The 20754-nt window shown below is 37.7% G+C and overlaps 1 protein-coding gene across 1 annotated transcript in view; it reads left to right on the top strand.

Moving 5' to 3' along the window:
* SYNE1 (spectrin repeat containing nuclear envelope protein 1) overlaps positions 1-20754 on the top strand; it is a 294642-nt gene that overhangs the window by 8894 nt on the left and 264994 nt on the right. Inside the window, exon 2 of the mRNA XM_048296782.1 lies at positions 21-286. Within this exon, the coding sequence (XP_048152739.1) occupies positions 223-286 (64 nt within the window). The 5' untranslated portion in view covers positions 21-222. The remainder of the gene's footprint in view (positions 1-20; positions 287-20754) is intronic.

Here is a 20754-nt window from a genome sequence, read left to right as displayed (position 1 = left end):
TTTGGCACTTTCTTTCTCAGGCGCTGAGGTTGTTTGCCACTGCTTTGCCCCAGCCCCATGGGGGCCAGCGTTGGACTGGAGGTGTCTGACTGCCCCAGGGATGCTCTGCCACGGCCGAGGGTTGAACACTAAAAGGAAGCCATTCAAAATCCTCATCTCACTGAGCTCCACGGCTTGGAGGGAGAATTCTGTTAGGGGAAGTGGACTTGCTGCAAAGAGATCATGGCTTCATCCCGACTGGTGGCAAGATCTAGAGACATTGCCAATGTCATGCAACGGCTTCAAGGTAAGTGACTGACTGGGGCTGGTGCTCTCTGCCATGCCCTTATAAATGGTGGTTCCTATTTTCTACTATACTGAACAGTCAGAACAGAGTTTCTGAAGTTTAGTAACTTTTTTAAACTTATCACTGGAAAATACTTCTAGTATATCTAAAGGGCTGTGGTTATATGAGTTCTTTGGCATAGCATTAACAGTGGTGTTTAAAAGCAGTTGACATGAACATGGCTCCGTGAGAGAGTACACTGAACTGAAGATTATGAGACTTTGGTTCTGTTTCTCCCACGTTACCTGATGTGTGCATTGGTTTTCTCATAAAAAAGAGAATAGAAATTATATCCATCCTTTTCTCAACTACAAAGTCAACTGGTAGATCTTTTATCCTGATAAACTAATATTTATTATTTTAGCAATGAGAACAGTGCTTTATTATATTGTTAAGTGTTGAAGAATTCACAGCTCAGTGAGCTTATTATAAGTCCTCAAGTTGATGACCTTTTAGGTAACACATCACAGGATGTCTTTGCAATATTCATTGAGTATTCATTATGGTTTTATGTTCCTATTATATAGCATTAATAAATAAATTTATTGTCTTTTTTTAGAAGTTATACACCTAACTGCTGCTGCTGAAAGCTTACATTTGAAATGGTTTTTGTTCAAATGATGATTTTGGCTCAAAACAAACTGTGAGTGCTACTGTAGATTTCACTCCCATTAACTTTTGAACTTGATCATAAATCCGTGGCCTTCTACTTTCCTCTACAGACCAGTTTCCACTGACTTCAACAAAAGCTTATATGCACAGAACCTTTGATACCCCCTTCTGCACCCTCTAAATCTGGAAGCTTAATCTGCTCGTGGCTTTTCCTTCCATTTATTGTCTTTCAGTTCAGGATATCTGAACTTAGCTTCCCAGCCACCAGCTACAACTAGTGTTAATGATATCCATGTAGCCTCAGTAGATAAATGGAAGAGTCTGTCCTATAGCTCTTCATCAATTCTGAAAGGGTTCTGCTTGATTTTCCTCAGCCTTTTGTGCATTTACTATATGTTCCCATGATATTTTTATGTCTGCTAATTCTTAGGCCACAATCTTGGACAATGGCTGTTCAAAGTGCCCACAAACATAGAGTGAGCAAATAGTTCATGCTCAGAGGATTTATGGTTTAATCATTAGACTAAGGCACTTGAGGTAGATTTGAATGAGACTGTGCAAGGGCATGGTGAGGCAGCCTTGCCCACAGAACAGGCAGAGGTCTCAGGACACTGTGTGTGTGTATCACAGGATATTATATATTTGTATGAGCTTATGTTCTTAGTTGGTATTCCAGAAAAAAAAAATATTGAGGGACTTGAAGCAAGATATGAAATAATTATGAAACTGTGAGACCTTCTGAGGAATATGAAGAAATGCATGAGAGAAATGGCAGAGGTACTCAAAGGTTATGGAGACACATTGCAAAGGAAAGCATCATGGAGCTGAGCTGTGTTCAGGGAGCATCATCCAGGCTGGTACTCTGAAGCGATGTATAAGGAGGATGCTACAGGAGGTATATACGAAGTGTGGGGATCATTAATTATCAGACTGTTACGTGCTAACTTTCTAAACATCTGTAAAGCTGTTGCTGACAAAATGGCAGTTCTGTTTATTTGCATTTTGGGGTTTTTGACACTTTTTCTTCATTTTTGTATATTTGGCTCTGCTGAAATCTGATACATAGTTCAGTCTGCTAGAATGTTTTTATATTATTTTATTTTTGGAAATTAAGCAAAAGTAATTACATGAATTCTGAAGTGAAGACATTTTAGAAGAATATGTTTGAACTAAATGGAAATCTGGCATTGCATGTTAATTTGAAGTCATACCTGTAACTGGATTCTTTGTTTTGCAGATGAAATCAGCTCAGTTTGGTATTGATGGGATATGAGTTTTGCTGCAGATGCACTATTTCAATAAATCACCTGTGCCAAAGCTAGAGTGCTTGGAGCCTAAATCTTTTTTTAGTCTGTAGTTCTGCATTATGGATGAGCAGGCAGTCTGCACTGCGACTACCTAAGCCCTTGAGTATTAAGGTTGCTCTACCTTTCAGAAATTATACTCAGCTGAAATAGGAGTAGATGGGCATAGGAGCACAGAGATATTTCTTGGCATGTTTGCATGGCAGCCCAGAATCAATGCAGAGCTGGGTGCACAGCTCAAGGTGAGAGTGGAATTTCAAGGTGTTAACAGGAATGGCAATGGTTTGGGGGATCCTCAGTGCTGAGCAGCAGTTGTGCTTTACAACACCTGTTTTTGTACCTGGCTGCAAGCTGAGGCAGAAGCTTCTTCACAGTATCTTCTTGTGGGATACTGTTTAGACAGTGTTGCAAGATGTCAATGCTGGAAATTTGTCAGCATCGAGAGGTAAAGCAAGCTGTGCTCCCTCCTCCACATTGTTCTCATATGTGCCTCACGGGTTTCCAGTGAGTGTTTGTGGTGGGAGAGCGTAGGACATACCATTAAAATGCCACTCTTCACTGGCATTCTCAATCCCAGTTTTGAAGTATCTGCTGTACATACTTTTAATGAATGCAACTATATATGGTCTCCTAAAATCTGTCAGAGAGCAACAAAGTTGATTCTGTGTTGTTTGTTTTTTTTTGTTTGCTTGTTTGATTGTTTGGGGTTTTTAATATGAATATTTCCAGTCACTTCCCTTTGGTAATTATGACACTTGCAGTATACTCTGTACATATGCAGAGGTTTTGAATAACACTGTGTATCACTGGCTCAGAAATCCACCTGGGACAGCCAGCCATAAAGATGTGCAGTGTGCTGGGCTGTGGGTTTGTGTGCAAGCGTACATAGAATCTGTCTGATCTCATGGGGCCCAGGTGATGGCGTGTTGCAGTATAGCTCTCTCTTCTCAGAAGAATGGAGGATCTACTCCTTTAGTCTAGGCCAGGAAGGGCACAGGAGAGCGGTGAGCACTGAGGACAAGGTTTACCGTCTCTAACTTAATCATCCCTGTGATCCTAATAAAAATTGAGGCATAGTGCTATTCATTATAGCTCAGCCTGAACTCAAGGGAGAGAGACATGCCTCTCCAGGAGTACGATCCCTTGTCACTTGAATTTTGATTAATAACGGTGTGTCTTTTCAGCAAAAAAACAAAATCTTTCCTTTTAAATTTTAATTCTGGGAATTTTATAACATATATAATAGGCAAAGGCTGCTGAAAAAAATGGCCTTACCACTTTAAATCCTCAGAAATCATATCCTCTATCTCACTCTTTTGCTAGACACATGCCCTTAGCTGCATTGCATGTAGAATATTTCCACTGGTTTCTTTCTGCTTGCTGCTTATCCTTCCCTCAGTGCTAGTTCCAAGGGGCCTTGCCCTGCTTGGTGCTCATGGGCTGCCAGGTCCATCCTGCCTGGCTCAGGGGACTGAAAGGGTGTCGTGACTGCCACAGGAGCTAATGCAACCTAAGGCAGATGTTTCAGAAGGGTGTAATTAATCATCTGAAAGTGCCTCTCTCTCCTCATTGCTGCAGAGAGAGACAAGAGAGTACAGAGACAACGCCTCATACTTTCATTGCTGAATTTAAGCATGTGGAACCCAATCTCATGCTACTACAGAATGAACTGGTGACATCCTTCCATGTAATTGTCCTTGCGCTATTTATTTCTTGCTAGTTCTAGGTTTTGTACAGTACCTTATGCTTCCTAGTTGTTCATATTATAAAAGCACCCATAAAACCTGAGCAGAACTGGTGTACACCATCAATATGAGTTACGTTCCTGGGACTGTCTTTTGGATTATTCTGGGAATTAAAGCCAGTTCGCGCAAAGGCACTGCTCCTTAGCCTATAGGAAGTGCAAGTTTCATTGGCATTGTAACTGTATACTAAAGGTTCTTAAAGCGTTTTTGATAGCTACAAATATCAAAGCAAGGAGTGCTAGAAGACAAGCTAGTAAACTCCTTATGAATTTGCAATCCTTGCCATCATGAAATGCAATCTTTTCCATTAGTATGCACTGTTACAGGCAAACTGCAGTCATGCTCATGCTGTTCTGAAGAAAACAAAAGGGAAAAAAAAGAAATGTCCCATTTGTCCTGTCCCATTCCTTGGGACCTTGTTGGTCCTGTATGCTGACTTGCTCTTAGTGGCTTGTAAGGTGATGTTTAACAGTCACTGTAGTATACTATTACTGCAGGCTTTTCTAATTCCCACTTTTCTCCCCCTCCATGTTTTTTCCTTCCAGTTGCTAATTTAGTAGTCTGTGCTGCATGAAGACTTTTCTGAGTATCGTTGTGTTTATTATTGGGTGTTCCATGTAGTCAAACAGGATGCTTTTCTCCTTTCCTGCAGTGGATCACCAAAAATTCAGTGTGCACTACAATCTAAACATATATGCCACCCAAATTAGTTTGCTGTGGTATAGCTGCTATTTTGAGACTGTTATCCTTTTTAACCCCATGCAGTAAAACCAGTTCTAGAGTGTACAAAGTACAATTTAAACAATATAGTGTTACAAGGCAATAACTCTGTTGTCTAAAAAAAAACCTCAACAAATTATATGGAAGCATAAAAAATTCTTTTCAATCTTCCATTTGTTCTGGATTGCACCACGGTTCTTATTAGGCTCTTAAACACACTAGATTGTGGGTATTTTGGGGTTTTTTAAACTCACTGTAGAGACGCTTCAGGATGTAGGAAAAGCTAAGGTGGGAAAGCAAGCAATATGGTCATGCTTGAAGACCCACTGTGCTGGAAAGGAGACATCATTCTAGTAGCACTCATACACTCCAGTAAAGCTTCAATACAGGCCGGTGAAATTAGCTTCAAGCCCAGTGCTTGTTTTATGTAAAATTACCTACAACTGAGTATCATCTGTAGTTTTATGCCTTCCTTACATTAGCATTATTCACTGAATGTTGTGGGTTGGTTTTTCTTCTGGACTGTCCTTCCTTCCTTCCTTCCTTCCCCTTGTCCTCTCCCACATAAGTTTTGGCTCTTCTTTTCCTTGCTTTTACAGCCTAGCATTTCTCTTCACAGTACATTTTTTTTCTGTTCAGCTAATAGGCACGTTGTTAATGTGTACCTTCGTTGGTGTTTTCCTTTGTTTTTCTCTCTAAGTCAACAGTGCCAAGAGCCACAGTTTAACATTAAGCTAAGGCGATTTAACAGATACCTGCTGCTGAAAATACCTTGCTTCACTGCATGCACGTTCCAAACTTTGTTTTCATCAGTACTCTTCCTCTTCTTACTGTAGACCTGAACCAGCTGAGAATTGGTTTGTAGAGGCCAAGTGAGCTCCTGGGAAAAAGGCAGTGTCTCCCCTTCAGTGCCATTTACCATTTTATTGTTGGCAAAACCAAAGTGCAAGATCACATTCGTAAATGTCAGCAAAATTGAAAAGGTGTGCTTGATCAGGAACAGCATGCTGCACATCTTTGCACAATTGGGTTTTATTATCCCCATATTACAAACACTGCTCTGGTCAAGGTTTCCTTCTATCCAGTTTGCTTGTGTATACTGGTTCCATGTAGTTGTGCTGATGCCTTTTCCTTGCTGTCTTTCACTATCTAAAATGTTCCATTTTGATTCCTGCATCTTTCTTGGATTTGTCTTGAATTACAGAAGATGCCAGTGTAAACTATTAGTCTATCAGGTGAGAAAATCTTGCCTCTAAGGCAATTTATTACTCACTGGCAGTGTGATAAGGGAAAATAAACACTTTTGACTCTATTGACTGGTATAGACTATGATCTGAAGGTCAAGTAAATCTAAATGATGAATTGGGAATCTGAATACCATTACAGCCCACATGTTACTTGACAAGAGGAAGTCAAGCAGGATTTCAATCTCTTTTTTATTATTTTTTCAATGTGGAAAATTTAACTTAATAGTATTTCAGAAAAAAATGCTGAAATATAGGGTTTATGTGTTAAGGTTAAGATGGCTGCAAAAAACCCGCCATCATAGCTGAAAAGATGATCATTAAAGGGAAAAACAAAGATGAAAGAGATCATGTGTTTTCATTTACTGCAACAAAAACATGTGAGAGGATAATCTGGGGATATTCAAGTTAAATATTAGTTAACATTTGATAAGGAAAGTTACTAAGGCATGCTGTAAAATCAGCATTTTTAGAAGTATTTAATTTTGGTTTATGCATATGCAAACAAGTCCAGTGACAATCCACTTCAGGTTTTTTCTGACTCAAGTATGTGATAGTAATAATCTGATGTATTGCTGGGAAGGAGAAGTTCTGAACTACCTGTAGGTATTGCAAAAACATGGGTGAAATGTGGTCAAAACACTTCACTAATAGTACAGATTACTAAAGTATGAACTGAATTTAAATATCATGTTATATTAGAATGTTTTGTCATATAGTTAGGCTGTTTTGACATACGGTGCAATAAGTATCTCAGTGGAAGAAAACATACGCTGCCTTTTTTTTTTTTTAAACTGCAGTTAGCTTTCACTTTGTGTTCTCTTCCATGAGAGCACAGTCCTGGGGCAGTATGTGAAATGCAGAATGTATTTTAGTGAGGCACGGTCCTATGTTTTTATTTTCAGGTGGTTTTTCATCATTAACAAATTCCAAGTTAGTGATTTAAAATACATTTCTAGAAAAAATTTTTGAAGTTAATATTGCAGTCTCATTGCTTACACTTTTTCTACTGCTTTTGACCAAAAAGCTAACAATGTAAATCAACATTATTCCTACTTACTTTTTTTTTCTTGCTTTCACTTTTGATGATCACAGTACAGTTTCCACAGGTTGGTAAACTAATCTGTGCTCCTCTTTCCACTTGGTTAGTCAACCAGGACACGAAGCACTAAAAATCACACAGGTAATATAAATTGCATATATATATATATTTGCATTTGAGTTGCTCTCTCAGAAAAAATCAACATATTTTTCCAATTTTTATCTGGGATAAAGTATATATTTAGGGCAGAAAATGGCTGACACAGTAGTGTCTCACACTGAGATTGCTTTCGTTTGGATGTGAAGAAACACAGTTCAAAAATTGAAATTCTTCTCCTATGCTGCTATTAAAATACTGACAGGATTTGTTACACAAAATGTAGGAGGCAAAATGCAAATTGTCCTTGGGCAGTTTTATAGATGGTGGTTAAAAATGCTGTGTCTTAAATATAGTGGATATCCAAAACATCTCAGGCAAGTTGTGTTTTACATGAACCTGTCTTCAGCAGCTCCGTGCTGCTCACTATGGTTTGACAAGTTTGTATGTAGGCATCCACACTGCAGCTGTTTAATTCTGGTTTTGATAAAGTGTTATCTGAGGCTCAAAAACTGTTCTCAGTTAAGATTTTGCTGCAAAATAACATCTGCCATATTTGTTACTGGTGTGAAAAGAGATATTTCAAGACGTCTAAATAGGGACAATTATGTGTCAATTTTGATGGTTTAGTGAAGATAAAGATTTTGAGAAGGAAAATATTGCAGTGTTTATTTTTGAGAGTGCCCCCTCTATTCTGACAGGCTGCTAGACAGTTATTTTAGTAATAGCTTTGAGTTGGGGATATGAGGAAGCAGAATATCTTCAAAATATTTTGATAACATGTTTTTTAATGCAGGTCAGACAATTTATCGATTTTCTGTTTTGTGATTTCCTATCTCTGTTATATACACTGCGGGCTTGAAAAATTAAACTTTATCTTCTCAGAGCTGTGCTATAATACCTTCCTACAGTATATTTTGGTGTGTTGCTAAATTTGAACATAGCTTATTGTCATCACCATAAATAACCCTCCCTTTTGAAATGCCACATCTGTCGTTTTCTAATACTAGAAGAACTGAAAAATGCAGAAGGACATGCCTCTTGTCCCTTGTTACTAATTAATAGGAGATTAAAATAGTTTTGTAGAAGAACTACTCCTGATCTTGCTTCTATACAGATGTAGAGACTTCTGTAACATAAAGGCAAAATATTTCAATGAGAAAGTTCTCCTTTTTTTTACAGTTTTGCTGTAATCATGTTTTGCCCATTTGTAGAAATCAGAAGCTTCACCATCTGTATTTATCAGGATGATAATATACTTCAGAGAATATACTTGCAGGTAGAAAAAGACACATAGATGAAAAATAACACCTAACAATTATTCGCAATTTTTTCCACAGACTTTATTATAGAATGCCATTTTTATTTTGCACTTTAGACTCCATTTGCTTAAAAATATCCTCGTTACTGTCACAAAGCTTCTCCTTGTGACTCATATCACTGAGTTCTAATTTTAGACTCACACTGAGGTTTTTTAGTTGGCAGTTGTATGTATCCAAGTGAATAGTGTATTACTGGGTGCAAGAAAACAGGCTACTTGTTCTGTCTTTCATCCAAGATGAGAAAGAGCTTTATGAGGGAAGTGTCAACGACTTATTAAGAATCCAATAGTCTAGAAAGAAAGAAAGAAAACCCACCAAAACCCCCTTCTCTGGCTCCTTGGAATTAATGTCTCCATGGTAAACTAAAAAGAGATGTTTGAAAGATATTATTACGTTGTATAAGAAGTTATAACTGACTGCTTAATTGCACAGCTATTTTTAAAATTCAAATTCTGATTGCTAGTATTTTGAGGTGTAAGTTTTATTATTCTCATTTGTTAGTAGACTTTAAACTGGGGCCGCTCCATGTACAATGTTCTTTGAAGAAGGGGTGTAAAGAAACTGGGACTAATATTAAAAACTGGCCTCCATCCTGTACTTTGAAAGAGATCCTGATTATTTCAAGTTCTCGGTGATTACTTTAATTCACTATCAGAACTGTTAGGGAACTAGCAGAAAAGCAGCTTGATGTTTCAGGATAAGCAGCCTCCAGGTATGCATGTAAGGAGGAGTAGTGCTGAGGTGGGGGGACAGTTCTTGGACTCCAGCTCAGCCCCTGCACAGCTTGGCCTGGGGGTCAAGAGCTCATACCTTAACCTGCTCTCCCCTCTCTCTGGTTTATCTGCCTTTCATGCTTTCCCTGCTGAGGAGTCACTGTTCTTAACAGAGATGGTTGTGAAATATCTTTTGGAGCTTCATTACATGGAACGTAAACATTAACATATTAAGAGATGTCATTTTTGAAGATTCTTTCTCTGCAATTTCACTAGATTTTATGTAATTACTTTTCAGTATTTGTTACACAGTCTTTTATACTTCTAAGAGGATTATGCCCTCACTGATGTACATTGGTTTAAGTGACTATGGAGAATGTATGTAATCTCTTTGTAACACTGTTCGGCTTGTGGCACAACCCTGCAAAACCTGTAAATCTCCAAGCTAAAGACTCTTGTATTCTCCCAGATAAGAGATACATCTAGAACATTTAATAACACCTTGCACCCACATGGCCATTGCTGCAGAATGAGAGTTGCAATTTAGTTTGTCCAAGTCACTGAGCTTCTTTAGCTATGCCAGTATAATTCCAGGAAAATTCATCATCCCCTTACTGAGATGCCAAAGGCCCGTAAAAGTGTAGTAGGATGTTCCCATGCTTTCTGCACTTCCCTCTTAGAGGCCAGCTCATGGCCTGTCCTGCCTCCCCCAGCTTTCTTGGGAGTCGCCATTGGTGTGCCTGGATGGGCACAGCTTCCTCGCTGGACACTGTGGACTTTCTGTAAGTCTTTACTTAAGGTGCTATTGCGAGAAAGCCGCAGACCTTGTCAATGCGGCAGCTGTTCTGTAAAGACTTTATCTTAAGCTCATTAAAACAGAGGAAAAAAATCTTCTTTCCATGAGGTGGACAGAATGAACTACAACAGCAATTGTATGTGAAGAGTATTACTGTTAGCTTTCTGGTCTTGGAGGATGGTAAAAACCAACTCTACATACAGTATTCAAGATGATTTGCAGCCAAACCAGTGTAGCAAAGCAAAATATTTATTTACTTACAGTGACTTATATATGAAAAAAAAAAAAAAAAGAAAAAAAAATCCTACTTAGGAATGCAGCTTGTAGTCCTCAAACCCGTCTGTTTATAAGAAATTATGCTAATTTGTATTAAATTCACTTTTGGACTGTGCTTTCATTCTCCCAAGGAAATTAAAGTAAATTATTAGTACAGTTGAGCCTATGTAAAGACATACCTCCTTTTTCTGTTTATTTTGGCCAGGGTTTCTATCTTATTGTCTCATTTGCCAAGACATCCCTAGGCTTTTCTAAGTCCACATGATGCAGCCATTCCCAGTTCAGAGGCTGCAAACTGATACTGGTTTATACAAGACAAATAATACAGATGAATTTTCTCTTTTACTTGACTCTTGCAAAAAAAAAAACAAACCCTTTTTAGATCCACTGGGTAATCCAGAAAAATCTTGTGGTTTTTCAGGAGAGAATCAAGAGTCACCATTACCAGTTAAAACAGTTATGAGCCAGTCATACCAGCCCAGCCATTCTCTGCTGGGAGCTGAGTGCTCCTTTTGCAGCCTGGACATTCCTATTCCCTTCAGTCACAGGTGAACCTGATGTGCCTTGTTACAGTGAGGACAAGAAGTACCTTTTAATGGAAGTCAGAAAGCTTGAGCTCCCATCCAAATGAGGAGAGAAGCTTTGGGAATGGACCCTTTACTGAAATTTGTAGCCCAGCTGGCATTTTTCCCCCCATTGGAGTGCATTGTCACAGAAGCTCAGATTATGGCAGTTAGGTGATTCTTAAATCAGCCAAAACTCAAGTTTGAGGACAGGAGAGACAGAGGTGGGACTATCCAATGATCACAAGTCAGTGAAAAAAAAAGTGATCAAGCCACTGTGTTATCAGAGGTCTCCAGGCATAAAGGTTTGTTAGCAAATGTGAGTGGCAGTAATAAAACACTCTGGTTTGAGACTCATTAGAGAGGACATAAGTCTAATTAACCTGGATTTCTGCCTGCTTCACATTACTGAAGTTGAGCATTGCAGGAAGAATAAGATTTGGAAAGGCATTTGGGCACCTGTGCATGATGTGCATTTTTTTAATACCTCTTTAGATGCTTTACTTCAACCTCAAAGACCTGAGTACTTTATAATCCAATCCATGAACAAACAAATAAAGTGAATTAAAAGTCTTCAGTGAGGTTGTATTGAGGTTCTAATTAGCATTAAGAAATTATAAACTTATTATTTGCAAATGTATTTAGTACCCTAAACATAGTTAGTATTTCTAAATCTAAATTTTCATTTACCAGTAGTTGTGAGCTAAAGTCAGTGGGCTATCCTGGAACTACTAATATTGTTCTTTGGTGTTATGCCCATTAAATAAAAATGAAGCCATGTAAACACCTTGTTCACATTTCTAAAATACGTATTCATCCTATAGCTATATTGAAAGCTTTGTACTGATTGTTGCTTTTTCATTAAAATGAAATCTTTCTTGAATAAAAAGCTTAAATCTTGCTGTGAAGATTTTGCTTTCTGCTTCCCAAAGAGACAGGAGCTCATTTTGATTTTTTTTGTCCTGGCTGACTGACTCTCTCAGGAGCAGAAAATCTGCTTCTTCTGCATTGCAATGTATCATGGAAAGGAGTTTAGTTGTATAATCTGCTTTCTTGGTCTTGCTTTCCAGAATGGCCTTTTGTTTGGTCACTTTGGTCAGCTTGTACAAAGCCTCGTTGCATATTTCTTCTTCTTCTTTCATAATCCTGAGCCTGCCTTTTCATTTGTGTGGTTAGTAAGAGAGCTGGAGGTGTGATCAGCTGCCAGAACTGATTTGAATAAATGAAAGGAATCATGAACAGTTAATTGTTGTGTTTGCATCTGGTTTCTAAGAGACTAATAGTTCAGTCTTACTGTTTCTGTGTGTTTGTGTTTGAGATCTTGGGCACGGTTAAATCCTGTGTTCCCTGGGGACACTTGTGTCTGCACAAAAAAAATTATACTTTGTATTCATCAGTAAGAAGTCATCAATTTTGAATAGGAAATTATATCCATTTATGAATGAGAATAAATAATGCTATGTCATTGGGCTAATTCTTAACTATTCAAGGTGGTTTTTTTGTTGTTTTTTTGGGGTTTTTGGTTTGGTTTGGTTCTTGGTTGGCTTTAGGAAGAGGTATGCAAAATATATAGTGAAGTAGCATACTTTGAGCTGTGAGGATGGTAAAGATAACTCTCTGGGTTAGAATGAGACACAGAAAGGTCTCATTCTCACCAACTACTCTGCAAGTGTAGGATGCAACATGGCCTTTGCTGCAGTCAGGAAGAAAAAATCACTTCCTAAAACTACTGAGCTGGTTAAGTACCAACATGGTTCTACAAATCAGGTGCACATCTATTTACTGAAAGAAATCACCTCCACATGTACCTACGGTAGTTATAAGTAGTTATTTCTGTTTATTATTAATAGCTGGTTGTTTCTGTTGAAGGGCTGAAATGGTGGGAACTGTGTTATCAGGAATAGGAAGTACCTTAAAATTTGGCTTAACAGCTACGACTTACACATTCAGCAGCATGTTTGAAAAGTCACACTGTAAATTTCACCAGTGTATTTTCTCCATGTTTTCTACACTATTATATGTTAGTAACCAAACTTGAAAATTTTACAGGCTGAAGTACTTCTAAAAAAAAGAAAAATTAGTCTTGCCATAGTTAAAATGCAAAACCTCATAACTGCAAATGTGCAGCTCTTCAAGACAGCAGGTATGACAATACAATGACTTTTCGCCAACTGAAATGCTAATTACCAGCAGAAATGTATTTTGAATGAGGCCAGACCTGGAATCTATGTTCAGTGGCATAATTAATTGACATAAGATTATTGACAGTGGCTAAGGTGTTCAGGTTATTCTCTCAGGCTTATGATTTAAGTTTAAAAGTATCAAGCTTAATTATAGTAATGTCACAGTGAATGGAAAAAAGACCCCAAACCCATATAAACAGACTTACATGAAAACATGCACTGAATTTTCTTTGTAGGGAAGGAAAAGATTGGAGTTCATTGATAAAAATTCTCAACACTTAGCTACTTCTTGTTGCCAAAGGAGAGTGTAAAGCACAGGAATCAGAGCTGAGTGGAAGATTAAACAGCCTTAAAAGGAAAAAGCCCATTTTACACACACACTCACAAAAATCTTGTAATGCTTTCCTTGCATCTATGAGAAAGATAAATTTGTAATTAAAAGTTAGATAGAAAGCTTTGAATAATCTACTTTCAAGGAAACTGAAGAAGCTAACACATAGGAATACACATAGAAGTGAAAGAAAAAGAAAAATGAAAGTGAAAGGAACACATACAAGCTTCTGATAGGTAGAAATGTAAAAAAAAATGACTGAGGAAAGAAGATGGGATGTTGAGAAGAGCAATAACATTGCCTTGAGAAACAAAAAGGGAGAGAAGCTGCTCTTACATGTCTAAGCATAAAAATTACCATGGCAAGAGTTTCAGCTGTGTTGTTTTTTGTGAACTGTCTCAGTCTCAACATTTAAGAGCGTGTTTGAAAATCCTTATGTGCAAAAAAGAGATGTCTTTTATCTGAATTAGCAATTTTAGTTCAGAGTACAGTCTAAATGTCTATAACACCATTACTTGCTTGCTCCCTATCAGGATTTGGCTGTTTTCTAATTACTAGGTGACAGGTGGATGCTGAGCTGTGCTTCCCTGATCCTGCAGCATTCTCTTGCATTTGCCCTGGCAACAGCAAGAGCTGTTCATTAGTCTGTTATGAAGAACTACCTTGGTTTCTTCTTTCTTCCTGATAAATGGATCTCGTTTTGTAGGTGATTTCTTCAGTTTCCAAATAATTTAAAGCCCTGAGCACATGTAATTAGATCAGTTTCTTACTAGTCAGTTGTTACCTTCTGGTTTTCTCTGGCCTCTTTTACTACAATCTGTTGCTTGATTTCCTTTACACTCTAAAAACTTCCCATTTAATTGCATCTTTTACTAATAATTGCCTTAGATGAGAGCAATTTATTTTAGCATTATCTGTATTTCAACATTTTTCCCACTTTTGCTGCAGAACCAGAAAGAATTAAAAGCTTGTTAATAGCTGATTTGCATATAATTAAGAATGTGCAGTGGTTATTGGTTAAGATTTATTTGTAGGCATTATCCTCTAGATTTATAGGCATTGTCATCTAGATTTATATTCTGGCATAGAAATATTTAACTTGAGATGCTGAGAAATTAAGATACAACTCAACAGCTTGTCACTGGAACCATGTGTTGCTTTTACATGACCTCTTTCACTCTGTCTCAAATCAGTGCTATGGGATGCTGATCATCTGTTCTCCAGAAATGGGCGGTTTTTTTGCCTGTGACTGGACAGAATTGGTGGCTGATTGCCAGAAATGCTGGACATAAGCTGCTTTGGCAGATTTACCCTTTTAAAACTGTGCTTTATTTGCAGGGAAAATTGTCTCCTTTCCCACGTACAGGAAAAAGCAAAACCAAAGGAAAAAAACCCCTTCAGAATAAGGGTGAGATAAATCTAGTGCTAAGAAGTCACTATGGCAAAGGAATCCTAAGCTTAACATTTTTGAGTTCACTAGGTCTCTCTAGTTACAGTGAGGGCTGACTGTAACCAGTAAAGACAAAATCAGATTAAGTTGTTGGGTAGTGATATAATGTATAATCTAATAATCTGATTTCTCTAGTTTCCCTTTTCTTCACCCATTTTACCATCCAAATTAAGAGAATGTATACATCTGAACTCTTTTCTGTAGCTGAAACTGAAATACAGATTGACAATACAGTCTTTAGGCTAGCATAAGCCTCTTTCTTGCTCTAAAGAAAACATGCAGGCCTTGAAACCTGATGTGTTGCCCTTGAGGAAGAGCTAGGCAGACTGAGACAGACACTTTTGGAGAACCTAGCACAAGATGCACCAGATAAGACTGTGACCTAAACTGAGAGGACTCAGAATTGTGAAGCCAGAAGATTCTGTCCTGGTCACCTGCATAGTTTCAGAATCCAGTCCTGAGTGATGGTGTGTCTCATGTGACCCCATAAAAGTGAGATGTGGAGTAGAAGAGGGCACAGGGAGTCTCTTCTTCATTTGCAAATATTATGATGTTGATTAATTTTACATTGAACTCTGTGTGTGTGTATGTTTGTGTGTGAAAAAGGGAACACATAAGGACATAAAAAAGGAAGTTGTCCGAACGAATATGTTCCTCTTACCTCCTCAGATAAGCAGTTTGCACTTTGCAAGTCAAGATTGCCTAACATAGTAAACTTACAGAAATAACTGTAGCTTCTCTCTTCAAAGGCAGCACCTCTGAACATGAGACTTAGTGGAATACAGTGAAACCATACTGGAGGATAAAGGATTTGAAAGTATGACTTTGTGTTTTGGAGCTCAGTGTTTTAGGGGCTACATGCACTCCTGTTTGTAGGAAAGAGTTTGTATGGATTTGAATCAGGAAAAGATCTCTTTGCTTGTTTACCCTTTGCTAATCAGGGTTCAGAGCATCTTGAATATTGAAATTTGCATATGATATGACTTTTGTCAATATGACTATTATGCCCTTGGACCCTTATTTCAACAAGTCTTGGGCTCCAGGTGGTCACTTTCAGATCTTCAGTCTGGATTTAATCTCTTCAGCAGTGAAAAATCGGAGATTTGGTCTAGCAAACCATGTGTAAATCTCTGCATATAAACACAAATACAAACATAGTGAAGCAATGGACACAAGTATTTCAAGTCCAGTTGATCAAATTGTTATCCAAACCAGAAATGTTTACTACATCCCAAACGTAAAATAATAGTCCTTGATGGAGTACATAGGTCATTATCTAATTGGCAAAGCCTGAACACAGCAAATGTAAAAGTGCTGTGATATGATTAAAGTACATATTAAAACCAATTGAAAACATCCTTTTATTCCTTTTCAGGAAGCAGAGCTCTGCTGACAAGAAACAGAAACATATTCATACCAAATTCATAGCAGTTCATTGCAATTGTATGATCTCCGTTACCAAGTTATTTAAGTTTCTCCAAATTTTTAAGGGATTTATCTTTACAACATCCCTGCTTGGAAGACAAACCACCTTTTCTTACATATGTGGAGTAAAGATGCTCTAGACTTGCTTACAAGCATATCAAATACAAGAGATGCAGGCAGAAGCTAAGTACCTGTAACAGCAAATTTCCATGGCTTTCTATAATTACTATGCAATAATTATGACTGATAAATAAACAGGATGATGACATTTCTGTATTCACCCTGCATCTCTCATATTGTAACGTGCAGTGGCATATCATTAAAAGAACCCCAACCAAACAAAAATACTGGGAAGTAACACACCATAAAGAGCCTAAGAGCCTCACAGATCGTAAACACTTAACTGTGGAAAAGGCAGTGACCCTTCTCCTGCTTTAATGAGAGTTGTAACTGAGGTCATAGCTGGCCTTTCCAGTCCCTGTGGTACTCCACCCATATGTTGTTTTCATGAAGAACTTGAAATCACATCAAGAACATCAGAAGGAAATAACGTTTGTGTTGAATTTATGTTTGGATTGTTGTTTGTTTTCTTGGAAGGAGGCTGTTCTTCAGATGGTAGTTATTTTTAGTGCCTATGAAACTGAAAGACAGCAAATGCTGGATGGAGCCAGGAAAGCTGTGAGCAAATATAATATTGGTGAAAACTTGCAGACCGGAATGACTTAGTTGCCTTTGTCCTAAGCACCACCTATTCTGGATATTGTCTTCTTTTAAAACAAAAATGTCCTATTGTTGGGAGATTGTGGTGTGGGTGTGTGGTCTTTCTACAATAGATCGTAAGTTACTATTTTCTGTGACCTAAGGCAAGTGTAACTGTGCCTCTTTCCCTCTATTTAAAAATACCAATTTCTGTCCTGTTAGAGAACCCTATTTTCTATATGCATTGAAAAAATTAAGCCTCAAGATTATTTAATAGGGATACTATGTTCTTATAGTATTTTAAAAATATTTTGTGGCATACTATAAATTTTTGAATTATTTTTTTGTACCAGCCTGGTATAAGTTAGGCTTCATAGCTGCTGTAAAGTTCTCAGTATGAAACTTTTCTCTGAAAGCTGAAGAATGCAGAGAATATGATTAGGGCATTAAAAAAATTCTGCCACCTCTAATGGTGATGTTAGGCTCTTCAGATGAGTGTGGCAACTGGCAAAAAAATAAAAGGACAAATTCCAGCACAGAGGAATTAGGTGTGTAGTGGCAACTGCTCCAGCATCCATTTCCTACTGGGCTCAGGGACTGGTAAAATCTCTGTGGACAATATTTACCTTCAAAGGATAGTTAGAGTTTTAACTAAACCAAAGTCTACGTATATAGGCTTGTGTTTTTGTGAAATTTAGCAAAGGTGATCTGCTAACATCTTCATCAAATTATTTGTGCTATCAGTTGGGTAGTTAGAAACTGTAGATGAAAAAATAAGTTTTCACTCCAAGAATCTAATCTGAATTTGTGAACTGTGTGTAAATTCATCAGATGACTTTGAAGATATAGAAGAAGACACTGTCTTTCAAGAATTTTATTGAATCAATTAATGGCATAGATTCCCCCATAAATGTGAGCTTTAGGGAAAGGTAATTGCAAAAGGATTTTCAAAGCTGAGAGTCTCAAATGCTTGAGACTGTGTGATGAGTTAGGCATTTGAGATAAGGAGAGCAGTCGGAAAGCAAACAAAGTGAAATAAACTATATGAAAGAAGAGATTGTCAAAAAAGGCAGTGTAGAAACCATTGATAATTCAAAAGATTTATGGAGAGCCTTGTTTGTTTGGGTTTTTAAAATATTTTTATTCAAAAGTGGTAAAATACCAAAAAGGTATCAGTTAAGTAAATCATACTGTTAAAGAGGTTGCTGAAGAAAATTATTTTATTAGCTGCATTCTACATCCGTTTGAGAACACAATGAACTGCAGGAACGAAGTGGAAAAGGGAGGGTGGGTTTGTACAGGTGAATAGATAGACCAAGCATGGATTGTTGGTAGGGGAAAAAAGAATATCTTTGGTATTTTAGGATGATGTAAAGACAAGAATGATAGTGCACAATGAATTAATAAAAAATAATTCCATGCTACAGCCAAATGACTGGAATTAAATCTCTTCTGAGAAGCTTAGTTGTAGCCATGAGGAATTAATGTACTCTCTTCATTTTACTCCAATTAGAGCATTGTAGAACTTCCTTCAAAGAACTTTGCTTCTTCCACCTTGAAAGCTTTGGAAATACTGAAAGTTCAGGATGTACACTTCCTTCACAATTTTGAATGATAGTCACCTCTTCTACCTCTAACCTCATTTTTGCTTCAGTTTAGCTTATTTTAGTGCAATGGTTTCCTTTCCATAGTTTGTCAGACTGCTTGTAGCAGTCTCTGATTAATCAGCAGTTATTTATAGGGGTGCCTGCTTGACCTGCATGACCCTACCAAATCAGCCTGCCATGATTCTGATCTGCCCTGAAATAGAAAGATTGGCTTAGTCTTCAGCATGCTCCCATTACCTTTACCTGCAGAGTGCATGTGTCCATCATCCAGCTGGTGAGAAGAACAATGCACACTGTTTATCCAGCAAAATCCAGCCCACTGTTTACCCAGAAAAGTGGAAATATAAATATCATTGTTTCTTTTTGTTTTTTGTTTGTGTGTTTGCTGTGCTTATTTTTTTGATAACGTATACATTAATAGAAGATGCCTGGGATGTGGCAGCACTTTCACCAACACTCTTGGCCACATGTCCATGTGTATGGATGCCATGGTAGACACAGGGAAAACTTATAGGGAAAACTGTTCAGGCTGTTCTACAAATTTTTGAAACCTATTAGTCCTGGCCCATGTGAGAACTTAGGAAATGTTCTTGGCCAGCACTTCTGAGGTCTCTCAAATTTTTCTGGAGGATGGGATGGGTGAGTGGTTTGACAGCTACTGCCAAGTTCTGGAGGTGGGACATCCTACAGGAGTGTCCTTCCACTCAGACCAAGTTAAAGATGATTGTTTAACAGTCATTTAAACTCGGAAGTTATTAATTCTGATCCTACATGATGTCCAAAGGAGGTTCATTTTAAGTAGTAACATGATAATAAGAGGTGAGACTCTCACTCTGATGAGTGAGATTCTTTACAGTGAATTAGCTATGAATGGTAATGTTTCTGCATGTTTACATTTTAAAAAATTCTATCTATCAACAAACTGTTTCATACAAAACATCAGGAAAAGGTAGTGTCAGTAATTTATGGTCCCAAGTCTGTAGATTGCTACTTGTACAGTGCTGTTCTTTGGTAACACTTTTCTAATACTATGTTTTTTTGGACTCATTACAAATTCATTTTTGTTTCTCCAGATTTTTTTTTAATACTGTCAACACAGTGTGTGGTTTGTTCAGGGAAGTTTGAAAACTGGGTTATTTCCTCTAGGAAGCAAACTGTTATTAATAAATCCAAATCTTTAATTAAAATTATCAAATCAAGTTTTCATTTGTAAATTATAGTTTAAAATTTTTCAATTCTTGTCAGTAGACTCTGAAGGGAAAGATTCTTCCATACAAAGCAATATTTAAGTTTGTAATTTCCCCCTGTGTTTCTTCAGCACTGTTGGGGGCACATCTTTCTACATCAACATCCAGAGACTAGTGCAAGGAAGTATTTGTATTAGTCAAGAAGTGAATTCAAAGTATTATTTGTATCAGGAGAAAAGAGGATGTTTCAGTTGAAAATCTTATGTGATCTATGTCTACATCAAGTTAGAGATGAAAGATGTTTATAACTTGTAGATTCAGTGGCACACGCTCCACCAAGCAAACCATATACAAATATAACTGTATTAAAATAATGATAATTGAAACTCTGTCTCAGGGAAGCCCTGTAATAAGACTGGTGAAAAAAGCAATGACAGAGCAGATAGCCAAGAAATACAGCTAAGGTGTATGCACTTGGTTCCAGTGAGAAGGATTCAAAAGTGTGACCCCAGAACTGTGGTCAGGAATTAAGGACATACGGAGATACCCTGTTGCTGAGGAGATCCTGGCGAATTTCTGCGCCACGCAGGGAATCAGAAAAGGAGTATGCACAACAGGGCATGACCCTAAAGAAAATTCAGGTCAAGCTGGAGAAACCTCAGGCAGAGTAAGTTGGTGCAGGTACCAAATCTCAGTTGGTAAGAGCAATCAGTGAGGAAAAGGAGTATCATTTCAGCCAAGTGGCAGATTGAACATCTAGGAACAGCTGGTGGGCTGACTCAGATGGCATTTGGGGAAACCCTCTATTCAGGCGCACAGCCAGGCATTGACTTACAAGGCTTATCCTGGCTCTCAGTTCTCATTTGGTGGTAGAATCTGACTGCTTGAGGTAGAGTCTGACAAAAGCTGACACACATTTATCAGTTCTGGTTATATTCTCTGTGCAGGAAACTACGTTTTCAAATGGAGATTTAGGGTTTTATATATATATATATACATATATATATATATATTGTTTTTTTCCTAGTACTGAAATGTTGATTCTCAAGTATTGCTAGCACTGAAGTGGTCGCTAAAACAGTTAAATGTTCCACAAATCAATGTGTGCCTGTGA

This window comes from Corvus hawaiiensis, chromosome 3, assembly GCF_020740725.1.
Source record: "Corvus hawaiiensis isolate bCorHaw1 chromosome 3, bCorHaw1.pri.cur, whole genome shotgun sequence".
NCBI lineage: Eukaryota > Metazoa > Chordata > Aves > Passeriformes > Corvidae > Corvus > Corvus hawaiiensis.
This window is presented reverse-complemented; position numbering and strand designations above follow the sequence as displayed.